Source organism: Pelophylax lessonae, assembly GCF_965119305.1.
Source record: "Pelophylax lessonae genome assembly, chromosome: 1".
Taxonomy (NCBI): domain Eukaryota; kingdom Metazoa; phylum Chordata; class Amphibia; order Anura; family Ranidae; genus Pelophylax; species Pelophylax lessonae.
Window position 1 is genome coordinate 408,990,106 of NC_138768.1, and position 23,139 is coordinate 409,013,244.

The window sequence follows — 23,139 nt, forward strand, 5'->3', positions numbered from 1 at the left end:
ACTGCTGAATGGACAGGCGATGGGGGCTAGACCCTGGAAGTAATTCATATGAACGGGCTACTTTATTTTTCTTATTCACTAAATTAATATCTATGAAAACGTCACAAAGTAGATATTTCTTAGTGATTGTAAAGGTTCGTTTTTTTTTTTTTTTGTAAATAACATGCCAATACCTACCTGCTCTATGCAATGGCTCCCACTGCTATCAATCTGTCCAATAAGGAGAGAGACAGTGGCTGGAGCTGCTAAACTTGTGCACATCGCTGGATTGGATCAGGCTCAGGTAAGAAAAAAGGGGGGGGGGGGTCTGGGGGTGGGAGCTGCAGCACAGAAGGTTTTTCACCCCAATGCATTGAATGAATTAAGGTGAAAAACCGTAAGGCTTTACAACCACTTTCATTTTCTAAAGTATCTTTTGCCTATTGACCTCTCTGAATGAGATATAATTGTCATATTTCTTTTATTGTTCTTTTATTTCTTCATACATTTAAGGGGGCACAATAATTTGTTGCAAAGTATACTAGTAACTCTTACATGGAAATCTAGTGTAGCTTTGATGTAGCTTTGATGCCCACATCTGGAAAACAGAGCAGTTTCTGTGTCTTATTGGAAAAGGGAATGATTTACTAAAGGCCAATAGGCTGTTCATTTTGCAAGGCAATTTGCTCCAGAGCTTAGTAAATGAGGCGAAGCTCTGCTGAATTCCATCATCCAACCACATGCAAGCAAAAATGCTGTTTTTTTTTTTTTTTTTCCTTGCAGGTGATTATATTCTTTGCAAACTGAAATCATACCAGGTTCAATAAGCATTAGGGAAAATTCCCTTGTAGAGTGCAACTTCCCTTGCAAAGTGAACAGCCTATTTGCCTTTAGTAAGCCAACCTCATATTGTTTAGCTGTGCAGTGCTTCTGGAGCAAATAACTTCACAGCACTAAGCCTAAGGGTAAGATATGAGATTAAATTGTTTCCACATCTTAAAATTTAATACTCTGGGATTTTGGTAGCTATATTTAGCTGGATTCAAATAAGGACTCTAGTACCTTAAAGAAAGAAAAGAAAATGGTTTAATTCTTTTTTTTTTTTTTTTAAGCACCTCTGCCCAGTTTTAGGAGCTCCCCATATACACATTTAACACATTTTTCTGATATGTGGCAAGTTTAGTCAAACTATGTGTTTGCAATATATATCACTATAATTACATAGAGTTATCTATTCTTTTTAGAAACTGTTAGGGCTTTTGCACACGGGTCGGGTGAGCATGTTTAACATAATTGCAGCCTGTACAGCCTGTCATTGACATGAATGGCTGTGGGTACTCTACTCCTGTATATGGCTGTGCTGACGTAAACAGTAGTACAGTGTATGAGTAAAAAATAAAAAAGTGCCCAATTAGAGTACCTATCCTTTATAGGATAAGTTTACCTTTTCAAAGAAAATAAAAAATAAATGCAGGTAATTTTATGCATTGTTAGCACCCAGCAGATCATGGGTGTAATGCCACGGTTCTGCAGACTGTGTAGCTGTCTTCCCATTCCTCCAATACGGGCAGCCAGTTGCACTCTGACAGACTTAATGAGCTACTAGAGCCCTCATCAGCGCTCTGGTAGTTCATTGAGAACTACAAGGCGATAGCCACAATGGCTGACGCTACTTGTAGTTTTCATATTCAAAGAACACTGCGAATGAATGATGCGGCTTAGCAATTTTATAAAATTGTGGCAGCAAGTGGGGGAGGGGGGAAGATCCCCTGCTCCCTGTCAAAATGGGGGGGGGGGTGTGATGGGGCTGTTGCATCTGGGTGTAACATGTTACAAAAGCTGAACATATCCTTTTATCCTTTAGGTAGGAACATTTCAGTGTCATGGTACATTATAGGCGTCATCCGATCCAATACTTCTGTAATGTGGGTCAATTAGGAAGACTAATGAGAGAGAAAGAATTGCTAAATGTGCAATGTTAGTATGGCTGCTTAAAGAAGTAGTGCAGGAATATGAAATAATAAACATAAATACTTACATGTCTGCTGCAGAATCAATCCAATACTGCAAGCTGCCCCCTACCATCTCTAAGCCTGAGAACTGTGCGATCACATGACTATCAGTTACTGCTCTGTGCTCTGCCCCTCCAGTGCTCACTGAAGCGCCGAGCAGGAGAGTGGGCAGGAGTAGCTGGCTCAGGCTCTTAGTGGTGTGCTGGAGGGGCAGAGCACAGAGCTATAACTGACAGTCATGTGATTTGGTGTGCTGAAAGGCTGAGCCAGCTGCCTGTAAGGCATCTAGGTGAATCGTAAAATTATTGTTGGGATCTCTCCAGAGTCTGGAGTGGCTCTGTTACTTTAGCCTGCTGTTGGCTGATACTGGGTCACAGGAGAGCAGAACTAAGTGCAGTTCTGTGACCCACATGAGAAGTATGGCCAAAAGAGCTTTTACCATACTTCTCTTTTCATGAGAAATATCATTACAGTTTACTGTACATGCATATTATAGTATGTGTATATACTGTACAGTACTGTGCAAAGGTTTTAGGCAGGTGTAAAGAAAAAAAAAGCTGTAAAATAAGAGTGCTTTCAAAAATATATATTTTAATAGTTTATTTCTATCAATTTACAAAATCCAAAACTGAAGAAAAATCTCAATCAAATCAATATTTGGTGTGACCACTCTTTGGCTTCAAACCAGTATCAATTCTTCTATTTGTTGTAACCATAAATCTCCTGTGGCTGCAGGCTGCCCCAAATCCTTCTGTCTCTTCATGTAATTCCAGATAAACTAAATGGTGTTGAGATCAGGGCTTTGAGGGGGGCTAACTATCACTTCCAGGGCTCCTTGTTCTTCTTTATGCTGAATATAGTTCTTAATGACATTGGCTGTATGTTTGGGGTCGTTGTCCTACTGCAGAATACATTTGGGGAAAATCACATGCCTCCCTTGTGTTATGGCATGATGGATAAATATATGTCTGTATTTCTGAACATTGAGGACATCAGCATAGATCAGGTAAATTTGAGGACCTTAGATGCAGTAATGGGCCAAGGAAACGAAATGCAGTAGATGAAAGGCACTTTATGCTTACTTATCTTTGACATCAGAAGATGTCCAGCAGTGCCATTAGTACGGAACTGGTGGAAATCAGTGGGACCCAGGTAAATCCATCTACTGTCAAGGGCAGTCTGAGCAGAAGTGGTCTTCATGGAAGAATTGCGGCCTAAAAGCCATACCTCCAATGTGGAAACAAGGCTAAGCGACTGAACTATGCACAAAAAGATAGGAACTTGGGTGCAGAAAAATGACAGTAGGTACTCTAGACTGATTGGTCAAAATTTGAAATTTGGACCTTTTTTTTTTTTTTTGACAGGTACCTGCTCCCACTTCCACTCAGATCACCTAGGCGATTGGAGCGAAAGTTCTCCTCTCTCCATCCCTCCCCACAGTCTTATGCAAGCAACATAGCCGGCTGCCCACAGTTAAAATGCCGGTACTTGAAGGATAGTAAAGGGCTTGCCTTGGTGAGGATGGCGCTGAATCCCCTGGACAGCATAGTGTCCTGTTATTAAAAGTCAGCAGCTACAGAATGCTGACTTTTCATTTTTTTTCTAGAGTGAAGACCTTCCTTTAGAACTATGTTCAGCACAAAAAAAAAAAGAACAAGGAGTTCTGGAAGTTACAGTTTGGCCCCAACAGAGCCCTGATCTCAACATCATTGAGTCTGCCTGGGATTACATAAAGAGACGGAAGGATTTGAGGCAGCCTACATCCACAGAACATCTATGATTAGTTCTTCAAGATATTTGGAACAACCTACCTGCCAATTTCCTTCAAAAACTGTGTGCAAGTGTACCTACAAGAATAGATGCTATTTTGAAGGCAAAGAGTAGTCACACCAAATAGTGATTTAATTTGAATTTCTCTTCTGTTCATTTACTTTCCATTTTGTAAATTAAAAAAGTAACTATTAAGGCTTCTATTTCTGAAAACATTCTTAATTTACTGTGACTTTTTCCTTACTGAATGAGTAAGGTATATAGAGCCACAAAGCAAATTATGTGCTATGTCTAGCTAGCCCTATCACTAGCCCATCGTGCTGTGGGAAACCTTAGCCATGTAAATCTAGTTGCTGTGAATTAGGCTAGCCGGGTGGAAAAATATGAGCTGAACATCGACTGCAACCACCAGTTGTTCGAGGCAAATAGCCTGGCCAGGGAGATTTTGATCCATCCACTTTTGGCAGGAAATCGAGTTATCTGTCAGATATTTTTCATTCAGCCCACAGGCTGCAAGAAAAAAATGATCAATGTATGGCCTGCTTTACTTTGTGCTTCATTAGTAACCCTACTAACAACAAATATATGTGCTGGTTTCAAAGACACAAAATAGCCCTAGCCATGAAGGTGGTAAATAATGCATGTGTTACAGAAACACATTTTGAGAATATGATTTAAAGTTTGGTTTAATAAAACTAAAATATAGTTAAAATATTATTTCTTTTTTTTAAAATAAAGATTATAAATGAGTGATTCTCTTTTTTTGGACCATACAAATATTGGCTCCTATATTTGCTGGAATAATAAACTGTGAGATGATTACATTGTTGGCAATGTTATAGAATCTTTCCAGAAAAAAAAGCTTTATAAACTTGGCAGATACATTGAACACAGTTACATAATGCCTGTCTTGTATACTAAAAAAAAACCGTAAGGATTTTTTTTTTTTAATTCCAATATTCTAGTATGTTGTAATTAAAGCATATCTTGAGTTTTTTTTAATTTTGAAATGATTAAATGTATTTTTTTTGCCATTCGTGTCCTATTGGGGAGATTTCCCTTCATTCCCATTGGAAGATTTCTCCACTAATCATATTCTAGTGACAACTCAATTTAGGATTTTCCTCCACTTTCCGTCCCTGTGATAGTGGTTAGCAGGATAAATGTAGTTGGTAAATCCCCCTGTTCCACGGCTTATATGTGGCAGTTGAAGGTTGTACAAAGCCAGGTAGTAGAATGAGTCAGCTGATTTTTCCATTAATAGACACCTGGAATGTGTTAAAGTGGAAATAAAGTCTGAAGATAAAAAAAATGCAAGCAGACAGGCTCTTTTTGCAGAAGAAACAAACTCGCCTGCCTTCCCGGTCATCCTTAAAATGTACACTGAGCTGCGCATGCATGCTTAATTGTCATTCCAGCACTGTAACTGTGCCGGAATGGCTGAACGCCTGGGAATTCACAGGATTTGCATCATTTCTCACCAGCCAATCAGGATGGAGGAAGACTGGCGCCCAGAAGAATCTGGCAATAAGATACCAGCGAGGGACCTCATGGGCATCCGATCCTTAAAGCGAAGAGAAGTATTGTGGACTTTGATTCCACTTTAACTCATAGCTTATTAGCTGTTTGTTTTAATATGAACCCTTGTTCAAGCCAGCAGCGAATGAAAACTCAAAGAATATGAGAGGTTTCATTTTTTTTTTAAACATTAAATAGAAATTACCCATTGACTTAGGGAACCTTGGTATACTAGTGCCCCCTCCACACAGCTTTCAGATGTTTTTCAGATTGGAAGGCACAGTTTTAGTTTTCACCTGCTGGGTCATTTGCTGATCAAAGTTTATACTGTGCAAATAGCCTTTCAGTTATTGTTTCTCTAAAAGAACCAATATAGCTAAATAATAGGATGCCTGATTATCAAGGCATTCACACAGTTGAACAATGGGTCCATTGAGTGTTGACATAGTGGTTATGGGAGGGGGTAACTGCAGAGAAGGGTCTAAACCAGGTGGGGTCTGCTTTGAAGCAAACATGTCATGTCCATTAAAGTACATATACTAGTATTATTAGTACAGGCTAGTCGTTGTGGTGCCTTCAGGTGTGTGTATTTATATCAGGTCCTTTTGCTTCTATGAAGGTTCCGAGATGTATGCAGGCCCAAAACTTGTCTCCAAGTCAAAATCATGTGCTGCTGACTCTAGAGCTTGCCACCTGTAATTTAGCTGATAGGGAACCTCTCATTGTGCTTATGCCACAGAACTGCTGAAGGACTGGGTTTGTGAATGTAGGAGGGCAAGACTAAATATGGAGAAGTCAAAGCTCTGTGTAGAGTATGGGATTAGCAACACAGTTTTCTTCCCATGCACAAAGGAGCTAATATGAAGACAAGCACAGCTGCTGCCAGCAGTTTACTAGTACTGCTGGTTTATTAAATTTGGTGAAAATGAAAGTGAAGCATTCTTACAAATTCAATTTGATGATTTTGTCCAGCTCAGCTTCTTTACTGCCATGGCATACTTCAGACATGTACATAGTCTGCTTGTATACATAAAAATACAGCATATTTTCAGGGTAAACGTTATCCAGAATGAAAATTGGTAAACAAAGGGCATTATAACCTGATACACTCAAGGTTTCAGTAAAAGGTGATCTACTATTAACAATGCCTGTTCTTTCTGAATCTCCTGCTCTTATTTGTCAAGATGTTACTTGTTACTTTACAAAAGGCTGTAAATTCCTAAAAGTCTGGCTCAAACCATAAAGTGCAAGACCAGAGGTCAAGAGCTTTTATCAATCTCACCAGAGGTCAGACTGGGAATTTACAGTTTATGGTTATTTACCTTTTTTTTTGGGTATCTAGCCATATTTCCTCACTCTGAGCTTCACACATCTGTCTAGGACTACGGATACTTGTTTGCACCTTTGGTGTAAACTCTAATTACTATTCCTAATACAAAATGATGACAGCACTGCCTAGAGTCTCACATCTGTAGTATGGGCTGTATTTAAACTGACAATACACTGTGTTTATTACTAAGATAATTACTTTTTATTGGTGTTTGGCTTGTAGATCCTGGAAGTAAAGAGTCCGATTAAACAGAGCAAATCAGAAAAACAAGTAAAAAATGGAGACTGCGATAAGGTAAATATATTTTTGTAGTTTGTGTCTACAGTTTTATTGGAGATAATTCCTACAACGTTTTGAAGTGCATTTGGGTGATCCATGTACCTACATTCATGGCCAAAAATATTGGCATCCCTGCATTTCTTTCAAATAATTGTACCACTTTGCGCAGGAAAAGACAAAGTGGAGAAACAAAAAGCCAAATCTGACACATTCCATGCACAACTCCAAAAATGGACTGGACAAAATATTGGCACCTTCTCAAAATTGTAAGAAATAGTTGCATTTCAAGTTTTTGATGATCCCTGTAATTTGTAATTAAACTCACATGTATCAATTAACAGGAGCTGGCAATATAGAATTCACACCAGCAATCAGTTAAAATTGTGAAAAATTGACTCAACCTTTCTCTTGTGTGTCTCTGTGTGCCACACGGGCATAGAGGAGAAAGAACAGCAAAGAATTGTCTAAGGATTTAAGAACACAAATTGTGGAAAAGCATGTACAATCTCAAGGTTACAAGTCCATCTCCAGAAGTCTTAATGTTTCTGTGTCCACTGCACAACATTGTCAAGAAGTTTACAACCCATGGCGCTGTAGCTAATCTCCCTGGACGCGAACAAAAGAGAAAAATTGATCAAAGAGTTACCTGAGGAAGCCAAAATCCTTTTGGGAGAATGTACCAAAAAGCTGTATTTTTGTTTTGTCTGTCCACAGCTAAGCCCATTATTCTACTGTTTTCAGAAAAAAAGAAATGCGGCTTTTAAAGAAAATAATAGAGTCCCTACAGTCAAATATATGATGGAGGTTTTCTGATGTTTTGGGGTTGCTTTGCTGCTTCAGGCTCTGATTGTCTTGACCGTGTGCAAGGCATTATGAAATCTGAAGACTACCAAAGAATTCTGGGTGCAATGTAGAGCCCATTCTTAGAAAGTTGGTCTCAGTCAAAGGTCATGGGTCTTACAGTAGGACAATGACCCAAACATCAAAAAGCACCCAGAAATGGTTTAAGACAAAGCACTGGGGAGTACTGAACTGGTCAAAAAATAGTCCAGATCCAAATCCCATAGAGTACCTGTGGAGAGATCTCAAAACAGTCGTTGGGAAAAGAACCCTTCCAGTTGGCAAAAGAAGAGTGATCCAAAATTCCAGTAGAGAGGTGTAAGAAACTCATTGATGGTTACAGGAAGTGATTGATTTCAGTTTTATTTTTCCAAGGGGTGTGCTACCAAATATTACATTGAGGGTGCCAGTAATTTGTGCAGTCCATTTTTGGAGTTTTGTGTGGAATGTGTCAGATTTGGTTTTTTGTTTCTCCACTTTTTTGGGTCATACCAATGAAAACAAAAGAAATAAACATGGTAATGCCTAAACATTTGTAATTGCAACAATTTTCTGAGCGAAGTGGTGCATTATCTAACAGAAATGCAGGGGTGCCAATATTACTCAATATGACTGAATATGTTGTGTTTATTGATTGTTGCGCTGCTCAGCTCTTCAAAGTGCATGTAAGGGGCAAGGAGGAAAGAAGGAATAAAGACAACATTGTGGGTACATTCATAGAAGTCACAGTGCATGGGTCTAGGTTTTAATTGAGTGGCTTTCTTCCAAATTGATCCTACTGTTTTTGTAAGATTGTGGTAGGTATCGGTATTAGACTGTAAGCTATTTCAGTACTTTTACTTTTACTGTCCGTGTCTGTACATCCAGGGGTCTGGTCCATTCTGTCAATGTGCTAGAGCATGACCCTTTTTGCTATAATTAGGTATGCATCCCTTGCAATGGCCATGCACACAGGCCTAGGAGGGTAAATAAAGTTTCCCTTATAGTGTCTGGTGATGTGACTCGTTTGCAGCTACTTTGTAAATGAGACTGCACATTTCTTCTCAAACTCTCTCTCATCTTCCAGTTTTACTTTCACCTTAACCTTAAACATAAACACATTTTTACAGCCGGTTCACATTTTTAATTAATGAAAATGCATTTCAAATTTCAAATAACAGATTCAATCTTGGAAGACATGGCTGGTAAAGAAAACTTTGCACTATAAATCAGGGTCTGTTTATTTATGCAGCCCAATTCCAAAATGGTGAACTAAGATGAAAAGAAAACTACTTCTGCACTGCAGGGGGTCACATTTCCATCTTTTAATGACAGGTGTAAAAATCTTTTAAAAAAGCTAGCACTGCTATCTAGAAAAAATACATATAAATTACAGGAATATAATACTCTGTGAATCACTGCACCCTCTATACCAAGTGAAATATATCACAGTTTGTGAATAAATACAAAATCCACAGGATATCTGCAAAACGTCACTCATGCTCAATAAAAAACAAAAACACAAAAATCCTCTGAACGTAGTTGATCTCTTTACCACTGTGAACGTAGAAACACGCCAACTTCACCACATGCACTCCCACTTCTTACCCTGCATATATGACCTATGTTAATATATATTAAATGGGTCATATGGGCTGTACAGCTTTAAGAGGAATGGCCCATATCAACAGATAACACATGGAGAACCCATAACTTCTGGTCCTGACCCAGAGAGAAACAGAGGCCAATATACAATGTAAAATCCTCCCATTTATTTATTTATATGAAAATGTACTTCCAGAATAATTGCTTGTGCTCACAAAGTGTCATACAGTCCTTCCTGTTCCATCCTGGACTCCTGGTCCTCAAGCACTGATCTGAGGCTGATTTCTAGTGTATGGTTAAGCCGGCCATAGACTGTTCCTCCTGAACTGGCCGAGATTCAAACCGTCCATCGGCTGGCTCATTGTACCCAACTTGATTGATTGACAAACTTGGATACAATGAGCCAGCCCATAGACGGTTCGAATCTCAGCCAGTTCAGCAGGAACAGTCTATGGCCGGCTTAACCATACACTAGAAATTTGGTTGATCGATCAACTTGGGTACAACCAGCCTGACAAATTTTACATGCTATTATCGCTAATTACTGTTATACTCGTAGCAATAATCACTGTCTTCTCCTGGCGGAATACGGCTTCCCCTGCCAGGAGAACACAATGGCTCAGCGGGAGGGATTCCCCTGTTAACACGGTCAGTGTATTGAGTGAATTTGCTCCATCTATGACTAGCCTTTGTCTGCAGAATCCATCTGAGAAGATCCCAGGAAATGCTAAGTCCTCAAAATCTCTCAAGATAATGCTCTTGCAATGTGCTAAAATATAATTTACTAAAACTTGGAGTACTTTCTATTCCCTGGGATCTGGCAATAAGGATTGTAATGCAACCCTTACTTGGGCAAGGTAAGTATATTTATTTCCCCACAAAGTTTGTGTTTTTAAACTTTTTACAGCATTTGGCATTTAATGTTTGTTTTCCTATGGGACACCTTCCTTGATCCTTGACCGACTTGAACACACCACCCCTCCCCTGGTGTTATGTATTGATGTTAATTGCAATTAAGTATGCACCGCCCCTAGTCTTAGGAGCAGTTTTCACACTATATAAGTTTGATTTTATTGTACATGTACATGCTATGAGGAAGGCGTAAAGCCGAAACGCATCAGCATCTGTCATGTTGTCACCGCTATCCATGTTGGAATAAAGCATTTTACTTGGAAGAAGACTTTTCGTGTGCCGGCTTTATTCATATAACATTTGGCATGGAGGTGGAGACTTCAGCACTTGTTTGCATGCCTAATTTTCATTTTTTTCCCTATAGTTTCTATCATTTCCAACTCCTAATTGCTCACTTCCCTGGTTCCTCTTTTTGGATGGCTCTATTTCCTTACAAGGTCCCCTGGAGTCACCCTTTTTGGGTGTTCCCAGCGTACTCTCTGCTGACCCTACAGAGGAGTCTCCCCACAGTGCCTTTAGAAAGAGATAGCCCTAGGCTTAGAGTGACAAGCCACTCCCCTACTCCATCCTCCTCACACCGCCAAGCTAATTGATTGACAGCAGCTTCACTGCATTCAAGTGATGAGAACAGTGCATGGGCTATCTGGGAGTGTGGGAAAACAGCATTGAGTGCTGGACTTGACCAGCTTTGTAACATAGGAACTGTAAAGACTCGGACATTAATGATATTAATAGGCTTTTTATTGGTGAATGTTGTTTAGTAAATCTGAATGTATTAATGCAAAAAACTGATTATTACTACTTTAAGTATTCATGATTGTATATATTTTATCTTATTTGCCTTGTTCTCTTGCATTTTTTTCCTGGGTCTTAACCACTTAAGCCCCGGAGGATTTGGCTGCTAAATGACCAGGGGGTTTTTTGCGATTTTTTACTGCGTGACTTTAACGGACAATTGCGCGGTCATGCGACGCTGTACCTAAACGAATTTGAAGTCCTTTTTTTCCCACAAACAGAGCTTTCTTTTGGTGGTATTTGATCACCTGTGCGATTTTTTGATCATGCGCTATAAACAAAAAAATGCGTCAATTTTGCAAAAATAACAATGTTTTTCACATTTTTTTTATATGAAATTCCCCCCCAAAAAATGTAAAAATCTAAATTTTTTAACATTTTCAGCCAATTTGTTTTAGGCTACATATGTTTGGTAAAAAAAATCGCAAAAAGCGTATTTTGATTGGTTTGCGCAAAAGTTATCGCGGTTACTAACAAAGGGAAAGATTTTTGTCATTTTTGGTGTTTTTTTTTAACGCGTAATGGTGGCGATCTGCGATTTTTTTTTTTCCGGTACTGCGACATTGCGGCGGACAGATCGGACCCTTGACTGACATTTTTAACACTTTTGGGGTTACCAGTGACATTACTGCAGTAATCAGTGCTATACAAATGCACTGTTACTGCAAAAATGACACTGGCAGGGAAGGGGTTAACTGTATTGGAGAGGGAGGGGTTAAGTGTGTCCTAGGGGCGTGATTCTAACTGTATAGGGACATGGCTATTGGTGTAAAAACAAAGATAAACGGTCCTACATAGTAGAACCGTCTGATCTTCATTTTTACACCAGGGAGAATGACGGGCGTCTTGTTTACATAAGCCGCTCCGCCTTTCTCCCACTTTCTTGTCAGTGAATGAGCCGCGGCGTGCGCGCGCCTCGGCGGGCGCACGCCCGCCCGCAATTGGCTCACAAGTCAGTGACAGGCGAGTGACGTACCCATACGTCACTCTGCCTGGCCGGGGCTGACCGCCGCAGTATATAGCCGTGCGGCGGTCGGCAACCGGTTAAAGCATCCTTTGAGCTCAGTAAAAAAAACCTGAACCAACTGTCTTACTGATGCATAAATAATAATTAATATTCTTGCCTGTGCGCTTGTCTTGATGTCGTCCTGCGTTTCCCTGCTGTTTTTTCTGAGCCACATGCATAGTATTTAAAATTGTTCTCTTTTTCCAGGCATACCTAGATGAGTTAGTTGAGCTTCACAGGCGATTAATGACTTTAAGAGAAAGGCACATACTTCAGCAGGTAAGCTAAAGTATATGCAGGAATGCTGATGACAGAAAATAAAAAGAGAATAAAAAGGAGTAAAAGAAATGACATGCTATATTGTTAATAGTTGTTTTTTTATCGCTGGTATATTATGTTAAATATAAGCATAAATAATAATGTTCGAGATGCACAGAGCCTTAGAAACTTGGCAACTGTGTGCATTGAGTAGAATAAGTACCTGGTGTATGAGACTGTCACACCTGCCATTTCTGGTTTATGGATACGGTATGTTTCTGGAATATAAAGTCATGGAATGCCATGGGAATAGTAGATTACAGATGTATAGTAAGAAACAGGCAGCTGTGTTTCTTAATTGTGAAAAGAAAGAGTTATACTAAGCCATCTAAGCACAGATAAATCTCCCCTGTTCTGAGTGGCCAGGTCTCCCAAATGTAACTACAGATCCTTCTGTCCATATTTTCTCAAAATTTGCCATCTGTTTGCTCCTGCTGCTGATTTGTATACATACAGTGCCGTGCATAAATGAGTACACCCCAACAGATTTGTCAGAAAACCTTTACTTTCCTTTCAGAATCAACATTTTCTTTGGGACACTATACTACAAAATACTCCCACAAATGCGGGCCATTGATTGCAGCCAAGATTTGTTAATTTGTACACACAAAAAAAGTATTTTTCCTAGCAAATTCATTTAAGGCCATGTTGCAAATCTGAATACACCCCCAAAAAAAGTCTTCGCACCAAGCTAAATTTAGACGACAAAATCCCAATTAACAAGAATTCAACTACAGGTGAGTCTAAATATTTATTAAACAGGTGTCTAATAGACAGTTGATTAAAAAAGGGACTGCTTCAAGGGATTGTACAGAGGCATCACCCCGTTATGTTTTTTTTCAGCGCCGATGGTCGGCTTTCTTGTAATAACAACCGAATGAGCTTCTTGACTGTGACTACAAGCAGTGAGACACAAGAAAGTCCCGCCTTCTGCGGCTTGCTCGGGCTCTCCCACCCCACCGGGAGGTCTGAGCAACCAGCTGGCACGTCCACCGGCTGGCCGGAGACCCGAACAAAGCTGAAATCAGCAGTGATTGGATCTTGGATCTAGTAACCAGGAAACAATGTCATGGCATCACTTCTGGTTAACTAGTATTCAAAACAGCCAAACTTGGTGTTTTGAATGATTTTAAGTGCAAAGGAGGGATTTAGGGTCAGATCCATTCATAAAGAGTACCTGTCACTGTCTACGACTGTCACAAATGTAAAGCGCCCCTTCCGTCTGTGCTCGCGCGCAGAAGCGAACGCATATGTAAGATGCGCCCGCAAATGTAAACAGTGTTAGCTATCACCGTGATCATTAGAGTGAGACATCAATTATTCTAGCACTATACCTTCCCTCTAACTCTAAACTGGTAACCATTAAAATTTTTTAAAGCGTCGCCTTTGGAGATTTTTAAGAATTGTCATTTGTCGCCATTCCACGAGTGTGCACAATATTAAAGCATGACATTTTCGGTATCTATTTTCTATTCTTATCTATTCGGCGAAACATCATCTTTTACATTATACAAAAAAAATGGGCTAACTTTACTGTTTTGTTTGTTTTTTTAATTCATGAAAGTGTATTTTTTCCCCAAAAAAATTGTGTTTGAAAGAGCGCTACGCAAATACAGTGTGACATAAAATATTGCAACGACTGCAATTTTATTCTCTAGGGTCTCCGCTAGAAAAATATATATGTTTGGGGGATCTAAGTAATTTTCTAGCAAAAACTACTGATTTTAAGTTGAAAGCAACAAGTGTCAGAAAAAGGCTTAGTCATCAAGGGGTTAACAAAGAAAACCCCCTGCCATTTCATGCTGTCAGCCATGCCACCGCATGGAAGAAAAATGTCACAAGGCCTGAGAAAGAAAATGTATTTACACAAGAAAGGTGAAGGCTACAAGAAGATCAGCAAAGCTTTAGGCCCCTTTCACATGGGACGGATCTGTTTTGAACGACTCCGCTTGCTCAGCGGGGTTCGCTCCGCTGATCAACAGGTCCGTCTCCACTCACTCTGCAAAGACAGACCTGTCAAGAGTCCCGCTCTCCTCTATGGCAAGATCGGATGAAAACTGACAGCCTGTCTGTTTTCATCCGATCCGACCTGCTGGACGGATGGCGAACGTACCGCCATACTTCTGTTTTTAGCAGATCTTGTCGGATCGGATGCCAAACACATGTTCGCTGACATCCGCCTCCCTATAGAGGTCAATGGGTGGTCCACTTGGGTCCGCCTTAATAACCGAAAGGCGGACCTGATTCGTCCGATCATGAAAAAGAGGCCTTACTTATCAGTCAGGATACTTTAGCAAAAGGGATACAATAATGTAACAAAGATGGCACTGCAACCATCTCACAGAGATGTCCAGGCCATCCACAGAAGTTAACACCCCGACAGGAGTGTTTCTGATGAGAAAGGTTGAAGAAAATTGCCATGCTAGTTCACTTCAGTTGGCTAAAGAAGTAGAAAGCCCAACTGGGGTGATTGTTTCCCATGACAGAGTGACACAATACGGCGTACACTACAGAGGAATGGCATGGATGTCATCCATGAAGGAAGCCTCTCCTAAATCCCATGCACAAAAAAGCCTGCCAAAAATTTGCCAGGGCCCATGCTGAAAAAAAGAAAAAAAGAGATAAATGTTTTTGAAACTGATGGCTTCCAAACTGTGTGGCGTCCCAAAGGTGAGGAGTACAGAGGAAAAATGCATGGTGCCTACAGTAAAACATGGTGGTGGCAGTGTCCTTCTGTGGGTCTGCATAAGTGCTGCTAGTGTCGGGGAGCTGCATTTCATTAATGGTATCATGAATTCACAGATGTACTGCTCTCTATATTGGAAGCGAAGATGCTACCATCACTCCATGCCCTTGGTCATCATGCACTTTTTCAACATGACAATGATCCAAAGCACACATCTAAGGCCACTGTTGCATTTCTGAAGAAGAACAGGGTGAAAGTGATTCAGTGGCCAAGTACTGTATGCCTCCTGATCTGAACCCAATCAAACACCTATGGGGAATTCTGAAGAGACAAGTTGAGCATCACTCTCCACCCAGCATCCAGGCTCTAAAAGAGGTCATTCTTGAAGAATGGAAAAATATACTTGTTCATTCAATGCCTAAAAGACTTGGTGCTGTCCTTGCCAATCATGGAGGTCATATAACATACTAGATGTAGTAGTTTTTGTTGTGGGGTGTATTCATTTTTGCATCAACTATTTTGAGTAAAACTGAAGATTTTGTATTCCAAGTTATATTATTACCCTTACTTTCATGTAATAAGCTAAACAAATGTTCTATAAAACTCAGTTTTGTTAAAATTTTGGAAATTCTTGTGTTCATGGAGATATTGTTTAAAATCTTACTTTTCAAAAGGGGTGTACTCATTGATGCTGAAACAACATCTGGTTTGTCCTAAACAGTACACTTTTTCTGTAACCGTTTGCTGTCATGTGCTCCTTATAACGGAGCTATTCAATGGCACTGAAAGCTGAACTATGAACAAAATAAAAAATACGGTATATGATGCAGTCTGTCACTAGCTTACTTGTGTTGCTAACTTGTTTTCTGGCTTAATTTTTATAATTTATGAGGGAATTGGTCTTTGAAAAAGTCCATGCCATGTATTATATGTTTTTAAACTAGAAGTGATGTGTTATTGCCCAAAATATAATGTGTTGATAAAAGCCCTATTATACTCTACTGCTATATAATTCATCAAGAGATGAATAGAGATTTTTTTAAGCTCTAAAGCTAGCCATCATGGATTAAAATTTGGCTGGTTGGGAAAAAAAAAAACGGATTCATCCATGGGCTGCCTAACACTAACAGCAAATCTTTGGTTGAAACCTTTATCATGATGGCTAATTTGACTTTTAAAAATATTTTGGACATTTGAAATTTCTGAGAGAGGTGTGGCAGAGCTTGGCCTTTTGAACTCCATACTTTTGTCTTAAATTAATGATCAGGAATAATAGGTTAGGAGCAGACTAAAGGGACAGAAATGTATGCAACCATATTTTACATTAGCTATCACATTATTGGCTGGCTTAGCTCCTCATAAACTTCTAAATCTTCTGCAAACTTCACATCATACCTGCATGAATTTGTTACAATATGTCATATCTCTCTACCTGTAGTCAAATTGGGCTACGTTGACAGGCTGGATGTGTATGGGTCCCATTAATCCTAATTGCACGCAACACACACTGGAAATTGCATCCGCACTGGGCACCACACTGCATTTGCAGTTCCCGTGCAGGCTGCAAATTAAAAAATTCTGCAGGAAATTCTGCAATTCAGGAGGCACAGCAGCCCATTCAAATAAATGGGCAGCTGTGCCCACGCAAAATTCTGCTTTCAGAGCCACATATGTGGGAACCTAGCCTGAAAGCATTTGTGCTCAGTAATTTACACATCACTGCAATGTTAAACCACAACACTTAAAAATTGTTTTTTTCTTATTCTGTCCATGGAATTGAAGAAAACTAGGGATGTTGATGTTCGGAGGTTGCCATTGTTTTTTTAAAGCAGCTCTTAGTCATTTTTTCATCTTTCCATCTATTAAATCCTCTGCCCTTGTTGTTTTGACTTTGGATAGTAAAACATTTTTTTTCTGCCAGTAAATACTTTATATAGCCCACTATTTCTCCACCTCTTTCTTGTCTGGTCATAAGCCTAGATTAAAAGAGGCAGGGATGAGCCATAGGAGGGCCAGTGAGAGCTGCAGAGTTGGAGGGGGCTGAATGAGGGGGAGATAACAGGAGACTGCAGAGATCCACGAGTATTCATCAAGAGAGGAGAAATGTGCAGGCAAGCAGTGGTGTGTGTGTGTGTGTATGTGTGTATATATATATATATATATATTTACATATATGTGTGTGTCTGTAAATAACATCTTTGCCATTCTGAAGCTTCCCGCCAACCACTTTGCATATTATTTTATATATACTGTGAATCTGTACTTGCCAAATATGCTGCAGAAATCTCTTTCCACTAGATCTGGCTGCAGCCACTTTAACTGTGGGCAGCTGCAGCTACTGCCTTCACTTCCTGGATTTAAACAGACACACAGACACACACATATATGTATATGCGTGTATGTATATGTGTGTATGTATATATATATATATATATATATATATATATATATTACAAATTATGTGAGCAGGCTGCAGTTCCTCTTTAAATTGACATTAAACCCAGACCATGAAAAACTCTTTTAAACTTTTATTAAAAGCTGTAAAACAGATATTTTATATGTATAATTTAAATTGATTTTAAACCCTATCATATACCCAGTGAAGTGAAAAGCTTCAGTTGATAAACGGAGATCAATCAAATCCTCCTACATAGGTTTTACTTGTTTATCTGCAGTCTTTTCTTCCCTACACCCCTTCAAAAGGGCAGAATCGTGTTACAATCCTTCTTCATATTTTAGAATCACTGATCAGGGGGCGGAGAGGCTGCATTTACACTGTGCGAGAGCTGATTGGAGGAAACAAACACACCCCTTTCCACACAGCCTACAGAAGCAAAGAAAGGATACAGAGATGTGTTTTCCTGAATAGATAAGCTGTGTGCTGAGCTCTCTTCCCCCATCACAAATGTATTTCATGTGTGGGGAAAACTTCTCAGAAGTGACTCATGCTGATAACAGAGAAACAAAGTACCAGAGAGAAATAACACTTACAGCTTAGGAAAGAGATAAGTAAAAGCTACAGATTTAGGTGCTTGGTTCAGATTTCATGACTAAGGTTTACAACCACTTTTATTTGAATTGCACTTCTGAAACTGTTTGATTTTTTATTTTTTTTTCAGTCTGGTGCTGTGCCAGTCACATATCATGGCTGGGCAGACAGACTCACACTGTAGAGTAATAGAAGTGCCTCCCAAGAATCTTTTCCTGCAGATGCCAAAGAACAGGGAAAGGTCATGTGACCACGCAAGTGCTGCAGGAAAATGGTACCTAAAGGATTTTTTAAATAAAACAAAATACAGTGGCATGATATTTAGAATTTATGTGAATAAATTATGGCAAATAACACTTCTCTGTCTATTATCGCTTTAAAGTGACTGTTTTGCCCTGATTGTTATTAGCAGTTTTTTATTTTAAAAGAAGTATGGGAATACTTTTTTTTTTTATGATCATACTTACCTAGGTGGATGCAGCATCCGTCCCCCACCGGCTCTAAGGCTGGGAACTGAGCGATCAAACACTGCCGATCGCTTGTAAAAAGAGTAGAGGAATGGTCACACTTCCCATAGGATGCAATCAGAATTTATTATTAAAGTAAAAAAAGGCACAGGATGTAACAGGCATCATGCAGGGAAAAAAAGGATGATGCTTTTCACACGACTAAGCGTGCTTTATCAAACCATCTGTCAGTCAGCAGCTCTCTGCTCTGCTTCCCCTAACCTCGTTCACTGGAGCACTGGGCTGTGGAGGGGCAGCAGCGGCCGGCACAGGCTCTCAACTGCTTGCTGAGAGGCTGAGCCAGGTGCCGATCCAGGCATGTGAGCAGATCCTGCCCATATGGTCTCGATCTTGCCTGAGCCTGGCCCGGCTCTGTGACCTCAGCTGACAGTGGGCTTTAGTCTGTCTGCTGAAAACAGGTCACAGTAGTGCAAGCATCTAGAGGTCTTGCCTCATATACTGTATATCACTACCGATGAGTAACGCAGGCCATTATAGTAATAGGCTCATAAGAATGTATTGGCGCAGGGAGAGAGTTTAGGCAATGTAATGAAGAATATCACAATAAAGCGGAGTTTCACCCAAAAGTGGAACTTCTGCTTATATGCTCCCCCCCCCCCCCTCTGGTGCCACATTTGGCACCTTTCAGGAGGAAGGGGGAAACGGGTACCTGTTTTTGACAGGTACCCTTCCCAACTTCCAGGAGACAGCGCTGCGGTGCTATCCCTCGGAAGTTCAGCCCCCCTCCTTCTTCCTCCGCCACAGGGCCAATTAGAAAGTGCAGCGCGCTTCGTGCATGCGCAGTAGGGAACCAGCTGTGAAGCCAAAAGTCTTCACTACCGAGTTTCCTTACCCTGGATGGCGGCAGCAGCACCCGAGAGCTGATATGAAAATCAGCTTCGGGTGCTGACATCGCAGCAGTGGCGGAGCCAGAGGGTTAGATGGGATGGCAATTGCCACCCCAAAAGAAGTCCTTGCCACCCCAATCCTGAGCGGGTGCACGGCAGCAGAGAAATCACAGGGGATCGCCGTACGGGAGCTGCGGAGGGAGGCGGATGGAGAGCTGGTAGGCAGAGGGAGGGAGGAGGAGCGGAGTAATCACAGGGGAGCACAGATCCATCCCACACCAAGACAGGAAGACCAGACAATCGTCCTGTATCTTACTTTGTGTCCTCCCAATTCTGGGTGATCATGTCATGAGGGAGGGACTAAGGAGAGAACCTCAAATACCCATTGGCTGGGGAGGCAGCAGGAGTCGGTGCAGCCTAAATCTTGCAGGCTGCACCGCCTCCTGCTACTTACACAGCCAATGGGTGCATCATCGGAAGCGCTGTCTGTCAATCACATGCCTTAAATCTTCATCCCGATTCCCGCGGTCTTCCTGTCTCTTGGTGTGGGATGGATCAGCTCTGAAAGGAGTTCCTGGCCTGGGCAGCCTGCAATGATTGACGGTTTGCCCAAATAGTAGAAGCGCCTGTTCCTGAATCCTGTACAGTCTATGCTCCTTACCAAAAATGTTTCCTTTAATAAGTCATTGTAATGTCACCCAGGGCCATATTCTTGCCCTTTTACCAGGGTGAAAGTACCCGAACACCTGTGCAGCATTAGTGTCAGCTTACTGTCAGTCACCCTGTTTAAAAGGACAGGAATATGGGTGGCATTACAATGATTTATTAAAGGGGGCAAACTTATTTATAATAATTTTACTAAATCCTGCTTTTTTTTTTTTTTTTAGCAGAGTGGCAGATTTTTTATGGGGCTAATAACATGTAGAGGGGTTCCAGTTGTGATCTAGACCAGCCTTTCTCAACCCCTGTGCCTCGGCACACTGGTGTGCCGCCAGAGGTCCTGAGGTGTGCCGTGCAATCATGGGAGAGAAGGGCTGTCAGATGAGCCCGATCTCCCGATCCCCTGCCGAACTGTACATCGGCACTGTGAGGGAGCTCTGTCAGCTTCAAAAGTGAAAGTAAAGGGAGGGGGAGTGTGCTGTGCTCTCTGATTCCCCCTACAGTGCAGTACCCGGCAGAATGAGAAAAAGGTACTGTGCTAGAATGTTTTAAAAGGGCTTTATACATGTGTGTGTGTCTGTACATGTGTCTGTGTATATATGTATGTATATATATATATATATATATATATATATGTGTGTGTGTGTGTGTATGCACATGTGTGTGTATGTATGTATGTTTATATATATAATATGTGTGTGTATGCACACGTGTCTGTGTACGTGTGTGTGTGTGTGTGTGTGTGTGTACATGTGTGTCTGTATATGTATGCATGTGTCTATTTGTGTACGTGAACACGTGTCTGTATGTGTGCATATATACATGTGTCTGTATGTGTGTGTGTACACATGTGTTTGTGTGTGTTCATGTGCATGTGTGTTCATGTGTGCGTATGTATGTATGTTACTTTTAATCCTGACCCCCCCCCCCCCCTATTCTCGTACCATCAGAGAAATGCTTTTTTAGGTCTTGTTTGTGATGGCAGCAATGACTGCTGCTCCTCTGAAAAGCAATCCATGCTCATATTGTTTTTCAGAGTCATGTGGCAGGCGGTAAAGAGGCAATATGTTGCCTCCTCACCACCTGTTTTAAGCCTGTAAATGCAGCATCACTACACACAACCGTGCAATGCACTCAGTTGCAGGGTAGTTGCAGTGCAGCCCCATTTACCCTGGGTATACCTCCAGCTGCAGCCACAGCATGTGTACACCCCCAGCTGCTGCCTCTGCAGCTAAAGGGGAAGAAGTTGGGGGTGTAAAAACAGCTCAACCATGTGGTTTTACCACCCCTCCAACCTGACATGTGAACAAGCCCTTGGTTCACATCTGCATGGCTGCGTGTAGGGCAGCACATTCATTTTAATGGGCTTCCCTACCCGCAGAAATGCAGGGAAAGAAGTCCCTGTCCCTCCGCACCAAAAGCACCCCATGTTTTCCAAGTGTGGGGTACAATTAAGAATTATTGGCACCCCTAAAGAGCAGAGCAGTGTGTCAGGATTGAGCATGATTTTACGTGTGTTCCACGAAATACAGTAACATGAACTGAACCTTGGACAGGGGTGCCTCGAGACTGAAAATACTTTTCAAGGGCGCCCCAACTGGAAAAGGATTGAGAAACACTGATCTAGACTAAGAGTTGCCTGTTACCATCCCCTGACCACTCAGAAAAAAAGTCTTAAATGGGCAAAATTATCTGAAAAAACTGACTCTTTAACTACTTCAGCTCCCCCTTAATGACCAGACCATTTTGTGCGATACGGCACTGCATTGCTTTAACTGACAATTGCGAGGTTGTGCGATGCTGTACCCAAATACATGTATTTTTTCCCCACAAATAGAGATTTCTTTTGGTGGTATTTGATCACCTCTACAGTTTTTATATTTTGTGCTATAAACATAAAATTAGTGACAAATCCTTTTTTACTTTCTGCTATAAAACATTCCCAATGAAAAAAATCAAAATTTTTCATAAATTTAGGCTAATATGTAGCCACATATTTTTTTGTAAAAAATCCTAAGTGTATTTTGATTGGTTTGCAAAAAAGTTATTACATCTACAAACTATGGAACTTTTTATTTTTTAATTGTTTTTACTAGTAATGGCAGCGATCAGCGATTATTAGAGGGACTGCGACATTGCGGTGGACAAATCTGACACTAAATGACACTTTGTATATTGACCCCCAAAATAATACCTTGCCACTCCTTTGCCACCCCTGTTTTAAAAGTCTAGCTCCGCCACTGCATCGCGGGAACCCTGGACAGGTAAGTTCTAATATTTAAAAGTCAACAGCTACAGTATTTGTAGCTGCTGACTTTTAATGTTTTTCTGGGGGGGGGGGGGGGGGGCAGAACTCCTCTTTAAGCCACATGCTAAAAGAGACTCCCTACTTTTTTCTTGGTTAAAGTTAGCATATTTTTAAATCTCACATTTAAGATTTGCTTAAGGCCTCACATTCTCCAACACACATGATCCCCCTTGCGTTTGTCATGTAGCAGTCACAGAGTGCCACATTTTTGCCAGATAATTTCTGATTCTGATGTGCTAAAGGTGTTTTATGTTAGGCACAACATTTCTTTGCTGAGGTTCTTTTGAACAATAAGCCTTAAAACTATGTAATGTATACAGATACCGCAAAGAAGTAAAAATATGCATAAAACAAGCTTACCAGGTGCTGTTAAAAACCTTTGGGGATAGAAGTACAGATTGCTTGTTGACAGGCAGAGAGAAAATCCCTTCCCGCTGGCCTGTAGACACAAGTTGATATGGTTGTTTCCAGATTACAGTCATTCAGAACCAAAATAAACTAATGACACATGTAGACTTAACGAGCTGTATCATGACAAAGCATGTATTCAAACAGTATGACAGGTATGTTTTCTGTTATTTCTGTTTTAATGTATGTTTAAATAAAAAATTGTTCTATTTTTGCTTAAGGGAGATTATTTAACTTAAAGCGGTATTAAACACCCCCCCCAAGTAAAAAAAAAAAAATATATATTGCAGCTTACTTTTAGACTTTTTTTTCCCTCTGTTTTTACCTAATGATACTGCCAATAACACACCTCCTGTCTTATTGCGCCCCCATTTTAGATGGAGCACAGGAG

General features: G+C 40.6%; 1 protein-coding gene across 3 annotated transcripts in view; it reads left to right on the plus strand.

Annotated features, from left to right (window-relative positions):
• MLLT3 (MLLT3 super elongation complex subunit) overlaps nt 1-23,139 on the plus strand; it is a 462,813-nt gene that overhangs the window by 432,099 nt on the left and 7,575 nt on the right. For all 3 annotated transcript variants that reach the window (XM_082243975.1, XM_082243973.1, XM_082243974.1), the window contains exons 10-11: nt 6,832-6,903; nt 12,233-12,304. In XM_082243975.1, the coding sequence (XP_082100101.1) occupies nt 6,832-6,903; nt 12,233-12,304 (144 nt within the window). The remainder of the gene's footprint in view (nt 1-6,831; nt 6,904-12,232; nt 12,305-23,139) is intronic.